Here is a 10767-nt window from a genome sequence, read left to right as displayed (position 1 = left end):
TACCCAGCTCCCTAAGCCGTTCCTCATAAGGCATCGTTTCCAGGCCTTTGACCATTTTGGTTGCCATCCTCTGGACACGTTCCAGCTCGTCAGTATCCTTCTTGAACTATGGTGCCCAGAACTGGACACAGTATTCCAGGTGACGTCTGACCAGAGCGGAAAACAGTGGTACTATTACTTCCCTTGATCTAGATGCTATACTCCTATTGATGCAGCCCAGAATTGCATTGGCTTTTTTAGCTGCTGCATCACACTGTTGACTCACGTCAAGTTTGTGGTCTACCAAGACTCCTAGATCCTTTTCACATGTACTGCTCTCAAGCTTTGTTCTGACCCAGCAAATGAATTCTGTTGTTCTGCTAAAGTTGTGCCTTACATGAATTCTCTCCTTCCCTGCAACAAGGCCTTCAGGTGAGTTGCCAATATCATCGTTTTTTCAGGTGGGGAGCAGTGGTTGAAAGTGGCTGGCAGAAGATCAACCACGGCTGAGATGGTTCATTCCAACAAGACCAAAACAAAAACGAAAACCCTCAAGCGAACTTCATTGTCCTTGGGAGAATCATCTCTTCTTTGGCTAGCTCTTGGCAACACTTTCAAGGGTACAGGGAAGTTGTGTTTCATTCTGATGACTCTGTGTAATCTGCCTCATCTTTCAACAGTTCCTCTTCCCTAATACTCATTGGAAATTGCCAGGGTTCACCAGCAGCTCAGTTTTAAGAAAAGGCATCCTTTTGCAATTGAGCAGAGCTGTCTTGCAAAGCTTCAAGAGGAACTGAGAGACAGCTTGCACATCTGGGCGTTTAGATGTACCCGGCTCAGCTTGCCGCTTACTGACAACAATACTACACGAGAAGACTTCCAGGAAAGCAAAACTGACGGAACAAAAGCTAGGATTGAGAAATCAGCTTTTGAACTGAGAAGCAGGTCTTGACTGACTGTAAAGTTTTTGCTCTTTTAATAACCATGATCTACTGATCTTGCTATATACTAGTGAGTGTCTTAAAAATAGGTAAAGGTAAGAGTTTGGATTTGATATCCCACTTTTCACTACCCAAAGGAGTCTCAAAGCGGCTAACATTCTCCTTCCCCTTCCTCCCCCACAACAAACACTCTGTGAGGTGAGCAGGGCTGAGAGACTTCAGAGAAGTGTGACTAGCCCAAGGTCACCCAGTGGCTAAATGTGGAGGAGCAGGGAATCGAACCTGGTTCACCAGACTACAAGTCTACCTCTCTTAACCACACTGGCTCTCAACACAACAGTGTCTCATCCTGGATGTAAACAAATGATGAAAAAGACAAATAGTGCAGAGACTATATGTGCTTTTCTTTCTTTGTTACACAAGGACATGTTTAACAAAAGCTAATAATAATAATAATAATAATAATAATAATAATAATAATAATAATAATAATAGAAGAAGAAGAAGAAGAAGAAGAAGAAGAAGAAGAAGAAGAAGAAGAGAGGTTCAGAAGCTTTGTTAGGGGTGGAGAAAATGACAAACCAACCACTTCCAAGTAACTCAATACACACCCAGATCTTATGAAGTTGGCTACGAACTGCATGACCATTAAGGAGAGGGTCTTCACTTCCGGAGTATACTGGTTTTCGTACTGGGGATGGAAAGGCAGTCCAAAGGCATACTGGACATCAGGCAATAACTCCAGGCTTGAGCTTGAAAGAAAAATAAGAGAGAAGAGACTGAATGAAAAACAACAGCAGTGGTCTTATTGGATGGAGAAAACAGTCCCATGGTTAGAAGCTGCAGCTACAGAAGACAAGGAGATGGCGGGAGGCAGAACTCAAGTCATAGATTTGGCAAAGAATGTAGTAAGGAATTGGCATTGCAGGTCCTGGTGTGGACAGTACCAGATTTACGTATAAACTAAACAAGCTATAGATTAGGGCCCCACTATTTCCCCCCCCCAAAAAAAAAATTAAAGGGAAAAAAACCTGGATGTATATTTCCAAAATATAAGATTAAAAAAACAAATAAAATGAAACCTACATATAGCAACAGTGTTTTGTGTTGTGTAGGCTCCTATGATGTAAGTAATGGGCCCCGCCTGCTAGCCTGCTTCCTAAAATATCACCGGTTTGCTCATTTCTATATATAGGGTGCCTAAATTCTGCAGGGACTGGTTGCATGGCAACATGGGCAAATGGCTTGAGATACCTGTGAGGTCCATAAATTACCATATAGCATATATTCAACACAAAAAAACAGCGGCAATTTGTGGTTGACAAAGGACAGCTGGACATATAAAGGGCCCCATTACCTTCAGTAGCTTAGGGGGCCTCATCAAACCTAAATCCGGCCCTGTGTATTATGATGTATTGCTGCCTCCAACTGTGGAAGTAGAGCGAAGCCATCCTGGCTAGTAGCCACAGAGATCCTCACTTGAGGCAACCCTTCCAGGAGCATTTGCTTCTTTTTCTGCCTTCCTTTTGCTGCTGCGTCTGTAACTGGAGCTATTGGGGAGGCTGCACTGGGGTGCCATATGTCCTGGTTTCCCCGGGCATTTTACTGCTTAACAGAAATTCTGCCCCTGCCTCCCCGGACATAATTTCCGAGGGCTGAATCCAGGAAAACCAGATGTATGACAGCCCTAATATATTTACACACACAAGGCAATCTTGGGCCTTTCTGTCCTCACCCCCAAAAGCGCCAAAACAACATTGCATCTGGAAAGCAAATTATTTACCAGCAGCTGAAGAGACAAGCAAGACCTGAAACCAGATTAAAGCATATTTTCCCATCTCTGAATGTTTAGACAGGGATTAAGCTGGATCGGAGCTCACTCATTCTGCTTTAACTATAATGGGCTTGCTTCACCACTGTTATGTACTGAGTTGAATAGGATCCAAACTGCAGCAGTCTGATTGGTCCTAGAACAATAGGATTGAGATTGCAGCAGTCTGACTGGTCCCAGAACAATAGGATTGAGATTGCAGCAGTCTGATTGGTCCCAGAACAATAGGATTGAGATTGCAGCAGTCTGATTGGTCCCAGAACAATAGGATTGAGATTGCAGCAGTCTGACTGGTCCCAGAACAATAGGATTGAGATTGCAGCAGTCTGACTGGTCCCAGAACAATAGGATTGAGATTGCAGCAGTCTGATTGGTCCCAGAACAATAGGATTGAGATTGCAGCAGTCTGATTGGTCCGCAGGAGCCACCCAATCCAGCTCCAGGTGGAAGTGAATCCGCATTCCGATTGGCATACAGGAGTATCCCGGAATTAGCCAATCACGTGGGGCCCATTGTGTAAATAGTGTATATAAAGCAAACGTTTTGGGGGAACTGCATTCCTCACTACTATGAGCTGAATAAAGAGCATGAAAGTCACACTGGACTCCGAGTATCTTTCAACCACATGCATATTGCAGTTATGTTGGCCACAAATAGTGCTTCTATAGGAACAGAGATATAGAAGGGGGCGAAGGGAGGGGCCCGCTGACAACGTGATGGTTTTGTCTGTCCACAGTACAAGTTTGTTCAGAGAAGTAACCACAGCAATGACGTCAAAAGAACTGACTTGCTGGGTCACATCAAGAGCTTTGGAACAGATACAATAAGAGGAAGAAGAAGCTAAGGTTGATTCCTTGCTGCTCATCTCTGGATTGAGTTTTCAGGGGTACACTGACTGAACATGGAGGTTTTATTAGGTTTCATCGATAAAAAAAACCCAAGGATATCCTTTCCTTTATTGGTATCCAGTCCACATCTGTACTGGAATTGTTTTTTACGATGTTCTATTGCTTGTGTGATTGCTGCCCAGGGCTCCTTTGGGAGGGAAGCAATTTTAAATAATTGTAAGGGAAGAAAAAGGATTTTTTTTAATTGTAAAAAAAAAAACAACCAACAACCTCAAAGCGGTTCGCAAAAAAAAGATAAACCAATAAAATCATCGGTAAGAAAAATTAATGGCAATGATTTAAAACTTTCAAAAGGTTAAAAATAACACTGGACTAAAAGCGTCTTAAAACTCATGTCAACTTTCTGAACATCTGGGTAGGTAAGAATGTGTTTATCAGCTGCTGAAAAGAGTCCAATGAAGTTGCCTGCCTGATATCAATTGGCAGGGAGTTCCAAAGTGTAGGTGCTGCCACACTAAAAGACCCGGTTCTTAAAATGCAGAAAACATATTATGTGGCCAGTTTTTATCCTTCCCAGTGAGCATGAATCTTACGGCATTACCTCAACCTGGGGTTTTTTCTCTGGGTACCAGTGGCTGGCATTTCCAGTGAATAATCATAATAACCTCTTAACCAAAGCACTTTCCTCTCATTTCTGCAAAATCTTTCCAAAACCTCATTGTCTCTTTAGCACTGCATGATTTCACCTCTTAAGGTATTTGCCTTCTGCATTTTAGCTGCTCTTGTGAATAGTTTTGGTTTCAGCAGTTCAGAAAGAAATCAAATGAACCAGAGAAAGCTATGATGAGATGCTGAAGTTATGTTCCCACTCCAAAACAGAAGTCTGGAAACTTTGTTTTGCAACCATGTAAAGTCATCTTTCTTTCTTTCCTTTTTTGTTTGTTTGTTAAGAAAAAGGAAATCATAATTCTGTGATGAGGTGGGGTGGGGGGACAGTTGGGAATATATTTGAGATTAAATTAGAGCAGGAGTAGCCAATTTGCCATCATTCACAAATAGCTTGTGCTCACTTTAGAATCTGAGCCAATATGGAACTAATGAATTGCAAACGTGCCTAGAGACAGGCAAGCTCTCTGAAGCTCACCTTGGATTAACTCGAATTCTTTAAAATAAAATGGGGGAGAACATGGGCAACATTTCATACGATCATAAAACGGTAGAGTTGAAAGGTCCTCCAAGAGTCACCTAGTCCAACCCCCTGCAATGCAGGAATCACAACTAAGGAATCCCTGAGAGATGATCATCCAACCCCTGCTTAAAAACCTAAATGAAGAAGAGTTCATCACCTTCTCACTGTCAAAAGGTTCTTCCTAATGTTTAGCTGGAGCAGCAGAAAGCAAGCTTGTTCCACCTTCCATGAGACAGCCTTTGAGATATTTGAAGATGGCTATCGTATCTCCTCTCAGTCTCGTCTTTTCCAGGCTAAACACACCCAGCTCCTTCAACCGTTCCTCATCAGGCTTGGCTTCTAGACCCTTGATCATCTTGGTTGCCCTCCACTGCACACGTTCCAGCTTGCCAATCTCCTCTTTAAATTGTAGTGCCCAGAACACAGCAATGTCAGCAATAGTTTTTTTCTCTAACTAAGTGCATCAACTTTGCCTTCAGAAGAAGAGTTTGAAGAAGAGTTTTGGATCTGATATTCCGCTTTATCACTACCCGAAGGAGTCTCCAAGCGGCTAACATTCTCCTTTCCCTTCCTCCCCCACAACAAACACTCTGTGAGGTGAGTGGGGTTGAGAGACTTCAGAGAAGTGTGTCACCCAGCAGCTGCATGTGGAGGAGTGGGGAAGCGAACCTGGTTCACCGGATTACGAGTCTACCGCTCTTAACCACTACACCACACTGGCTCAGCAATTTCAGCAACTATGCCTCCATATTGAATAATGGCAAATTCCCCATCCCAAAGGAAGCAAACTTGGTGCAACTGTTGTCTCTTTTTAGACACCAGGCGAAAACATTCTCATGGGTTTTAACTGGGAGGGTAGCTGGATATTCCAGTGGTCTTTTTGTGCTCATCAGTTCCTTTCCAAGAATAAAAGGGATGCCCACAGGCAGCCCAGAGCTTTGCAAAGACATTCGGAGGAGGCTTTGATCTCAGCTGTACATCTTTAAATGAGAAAGATTATGATGTCTAGCCATCTGTGTTGTTATCCATGAGCAGTAAACAGAACAGCATATAAGGGGAGACACCAAAACCATTTATATATGTGGATGGAATTCAGTTGTTCTCTTCATTTGTTCTGCCTCTTCCCCCCTTCTCTCCCCCCCCCCGCACTTTTGGCCAAGTTTTCTGATAATACATATTAAGTAAATTACAAGGAGAGAGCAATAAATCCCCTCTGCTTCCTGAGCTGCGTTGCTGTGGATTTGGCAGCGCGGTGACCAAAGAACATCGAGGGCTAACAAGATGCTCAAGGCAAACACTGGATCAGCAGCTTATTCGGATACGTTTGGACATCAGACAACTTTAGATCCTGCTTTCGATAGGGAGGCAGATGCTGACTCCCTCCCTGCCAACGCTACACAGATCTGATCCCTCACGCAATTACGATGAACGATAACAGGAACTGAGCAGGAAGAGCAGATAATCTCTCACGCACTGCGGACCTTTGAGGGAATATTTACAGAGACCTTTCTTGGATGCCATAGCATACGGGTAGGCAAACTAAGGCCTGGGGGCCGGATCCGGCCCAATCACCTTCTAAATCCAGCCCGTGGACGTTCCAGGAATCAGCGTGTTTTTACATGAGTAGAATGTGTGCATTTTATTTAAAATGCATCTCTGGGTTATTTGCGGGGCATAGGAATTCGTTCATTATTATTTTTTTCAAAATATATTCTGGCCCACCACAAGGTCTGAGGGACAGTAGACCGGCCCCCTGCTGAAAAAGTTTGCTGACCCCTGCCACAGCAAGTCCTGGTGAGGTATTTTTCTAGAAAAAGAGGCACTGAGACTCTCCATGGACACCACCCTTGTTCTCTTAGACTGGCAATGGCACCCACCTGAGAGGTGCCGGAGTCCCGGCTGGAAAAAAAAGCCCTGATGGTTAGCTGTAAACTATAAACTCACTGCAGATGCCACCATCTGTATATGATCTTTCGTACGTGTTGAATAAACAATATGTTCATACGATCTACTGCTACCACTAGTAATCATAATTTCATTGTTTGTACCCTGTCCATCTGACTGGTTTGCCCCAGCCACTCTGGGCAGCTTCCAACAGATATACTGTAAGAGCAAAACAGCAAACATTAAAAACTTCCTGATACAGGGCTGCTTTCAGATGTCTTCTGAAAGTTGTGTAGCTGTTTATCTCCTTGACATCTGATGAGAGGGCATTCCACAGGGTGGGTGCCACCACCGAGAAGGCCCTCTGCCTGGTTCCCTGTAACCTCACTTCTCGCAGTGAGGGAACCACCAGAAGGCCCTCGGAGTTGGACCTCAGTGTCCAGGCTGAATGATGGGGGTAGAGACATTCCTTTAGGTATACTCGGCCGAGGCCGTTAATACCATATTAGCCCGAATATAAGCCGCACCTGAATATAAGCCGCTCCCTTAAAATTCCACAGGCACTCACACCCGTTCCATTTTACCGTATGTCTGTTTCAGCAGCGATATCATAAAAGCCAATTTTTGTAAGGTCGCAAATTTAAGCCGCACTTTAACTTTTCATGGTCAGAATTTGGGGGCGGGAGAGCCTTATATTCAGGCCAAGAACAACTGGAGTACAATCAAGTCTCCTTCCCCTCCATTCCATATGTCACTTATTCTCTCTTACCACTGCTGGAATGATTTGAGCTCTGCGGGGTTTTTAGGGACCACTAATCTCACATTACCCCCAAAAGACTTAAAAAAAAAACGATAGCAGGGGGTGAATTTTGGATTATCCGATTAACAAACATGAAGGTACTGAAAAATCAGCATATCGCACAGCAGCCTTCCTGGGGGCAGACTAAAGTATGGATGGGGAACCTGTAGTCCTCTAGTGGACTCCAAGTCCCCTTCAGCCCCTGACAGTGGGTACAATGCCTGCGTAAATGTCCTGAACAGCTGCTGGGATTCAGGTGGATTTGGACCTGAGGACCTGGGAACTGATGGAATGGCAGTCTAATGTCAACTGGAAAGGGACCATAATGGGAGATGCTAACCTTCTTCAACAGCTCGCTATCTTTCAAGAGATGGCATCTGTCTAATATTAGATCCCAGTGTGAGTGCCAGTGTGAGAGCTAGTGTGGTGTAGTGGTTAAGAGCGGTAGACTCGTAATCTGGGGAACCGGGTTCGCGTCCCCGCTCCTCCACATGCAGCTGCTGGGTGACCTTGGGCTAGTCCCACTTCTTTGAAGTCTCTCAGCCCCACTCACCTCACAGAGTGTTTGTTGTGGGGGAGGAAGGGAAAGGAGAATGTTAGCCGCTTTGAGACTCCTTCGGGTAGTGAAAAGCGGGATATCAAATCCAAACTCTTCTTCTTCTCTCCCCCCCCCCAGTGCCCGCATTTTCCAGGGACAGTCCTGGATTTACAGAAGCCATCTTGGTTTCTGATTCGATCCCAGAATGTCCTGCTCTTCTTCAGAGCATCCCCGTTTTCATGGGAGAAATTTTGAAGGGTATGGAGTTATGCGACTCCCGAACCAAGGAGAGAAGTAACGCTATGACCACTTGAAGGCAGTCCTGTATGGGGAAGTTTTTCATCCTATGTCCTTTTAAAATGTATTGTTGTTTTGTTGGGGGGGGGCTATTGGGTTGTTGTTTTTAGTTTTATTATGTATCTTGTGGTTTTATATATTGATTTTATTCTGTGAACTGCCCTGAGACCCCCGGGTATAAGGCAGTATATAAATTAATAAATATACAGAATTTTTTCAAGGTTTAATGTTTTATTATTTATATATATATGTGTGTGTGTGTGTTGAAAGCTGCCTATGGTAGCTGGGGCAACCCAGTCAGATGGGGGGTATAATATTAATAATAATAATAATAATAATAATAATAATAATAATAATAGAATTGTTGTTGTTCAGTTGTTCAGTCGTGTCCGACTCTTTGTGACCCCATGGACCAGAGCATGCCAGGCACCCCTATCTTTCACTGCCTCCCACAGTTTGGCCAAACTCATGCTAGTCGCTTCGAGAACACTGTCCAACCATCTCATCCTCTGTCGTCCCCTTCTCCTTGTGCCCTCCATCCTTCCCAACATCAGGGTCTTTTCCAGGGAATCTTCTCTTCTCATGAGGTGGCCAAAGTATTGGAGCCTCATCTTCAGGATCTGTCCTTCCAGTGAGCACTCAGGGCTGATTTCTTTAAGAATGGATAAGTTTGATCTTTTTGCAGTCCATGGGACTCTCAAGAGTCTCCTCCAGCACCATAATTCAAAAGCATCAATTCTTCGGCGATCAGTCTTCTTTATGGTCCAGCTCTCACTTCCATACATTTCTACTGGAAAAACCATGGCTTTAACTATTGAATAGGATGCCCCTATTTTCACTGGATAAATGTTGGAGGGTATGTAATATTCAAAGGGGCAATGTTCCAAAGGGCAGGTGCCACAACACTAAAGGCCTGTTTCCAGACAAGACGGCATCTTCAGGAGTCCCGTTGCTGTAGAGCATAGTGATCAATTGGGTATAGAGAGCAGGTGAGACAATCTTTTCAGCTAGGGTTGCAAACAGTCTCCGGAGAATCGCTGTCTGCCAGCATAGACAACACTGAGCTAGAGGGACCAAAGGTCTGACGTGACGTCAGGCAGCTTCCAAAAACTGCAAAGCATGGGAACAGGAAGAGATGGAACAGGCCCGGAAGACCGTAGGCTAATCTGCAGCTATGCTAAGAATGTGGATGTGGTCTGGAGGAGCTGCAGAAAACATTGCTGATATTCGGAAGACTTTGGAAAGGGCCGGGAAGATGGCATGAAGAAGAGGGAGCGCTCCTGGCTTCTACTGTAGGGTTAGAAAACCGGAGCCGAGCCAAGTCTGTTTAACTAGTTTAGACCTCATTTTCCTGAGTGCCAAAAAAAAACCCATCTCCTGATTTCAGGGCTCTATTGACACTGAATGAACATATATTTAAACTGCTTCTAATGTCTCCCTTGTTACACCCACTATGAGCTGAGTCTGTGCCTTTTCTTTCTGCTTTCTCTAGCCCTTTTCTCGCAGGAAGAGAGAAAGTGAGTACAAGGGGGGCTGTGCTTTTAGCTTCAGCCCTGTCCTTACACTGGTAGCACCGGCTATGGCAGGAGTTCAGCTGCAACCTCTGCAGAAAGGGACCTTCCTCTTTTCGTTGGAGCCCAGCATGTGATCAGAGAGCTTCTGTAACGAATTGGATCTAAGTTAAGGGATTTTCAGAAACCCACGGTGTTTTATGAGTTAATGGGCACCCCAGTTTGAGTGGCAGATATCTCATGGGAGGCGGGACATTCCACTTTTTAAAAGGAGGGAGCAGCCGTTAGAGAGGGAGAGTGTTGACTGGAAGAATGAGGGCGTGGGGCCAGGATAGTGGTGGGTAGGTTAGGATAGGTTGAAGATGTGTATATGATGCTGAAAGAAAGAGTTTACACTGTTACGAAACTAAGCTTATAAACGATTGCATTACTGAAACCGTTATGTTCTGAAAGGAATAAAGACTTGTTATTGTTGAGCTAAGAAAGTATCGTCGATTATTTGGTCCAGCGAGTTATATAGGCTCTTGAGAAGGTGAACTCAGGGAAAGGACAAAACTGACCTGCAGGCTGATAGTTTGTGTCTTGGAGTTCCTTCAGGAGGGGTTAGCGGGCGGAAACCTTGGTATTGCCACAGAGTTGCTAAGAGGGCTTAGCTAACTGATATAGTGAGGGATCTAATGAAAGAGAGACCCCGAACTGTAGGCAAAGAAGAGTTTAACCCCTGAAGCCCAGAGCGGAGGATATAACCGGCCACGGCCGCTGGACAGGAAAACTCCCGTTACTAAGAGATCCCCAGATTATAAATAAAAGGGATTTGAAATAACAGACAGACCTCAGAAGGACAGGTGGGGTGGATAGTAAATTTGATCCAGAACACCTGATTAGAAATTCACTTAGTAACAAGGGGAGAGTGTGAAGTGGAGGTTCGTTGCAGCTTCCCAGCCACAACA

At 44.5% G+C, this 10767-nt stretch overlaps 1 protein-coding gene across 1 annotated transcript in view; it reads right to left on the bottom strand.

The window, feature by feature from the left end:
* Positions 1–574: 574 nt before the first annotated feature.
* LOC117050448 (thyroglobulin-like) overlaps positions 575–10767 on the bottom strand; it is a 50001-nt gene continuing 39808 nt past the window's right edge. Inside the window, exons 6-7 of the mRNA XM_033156112.1 lie at positions 1532–1672; positions 575–590 (exon numbers count right to left, since the gene is read on the bottom strand). Of these exons, the coding sequence (XP_033012003.1) occupies positions 575–590; positions 1532–1672 (157 nt within the window). The remainder of the gene's footprint in view (positions 591–1531; positions 1673–10767) is intronic.

Source organism: Lacerta agilis, chromosome 7 (assembly GCF_009819535.1).
Source record: "Lacerta agilis isolate rLacAgi1 chromosome 7, rLacAgi1.pri, whole genome shotgun sequence".
NCBI lineage: Eukaryota > Metazoa > Chordata > Lepidosauria > Squamata > Lacertidae > Lacerta > Lacerta agilis.
This window is presented reverse-complemented; position numbering and strand designations above follow the sequence as displayed.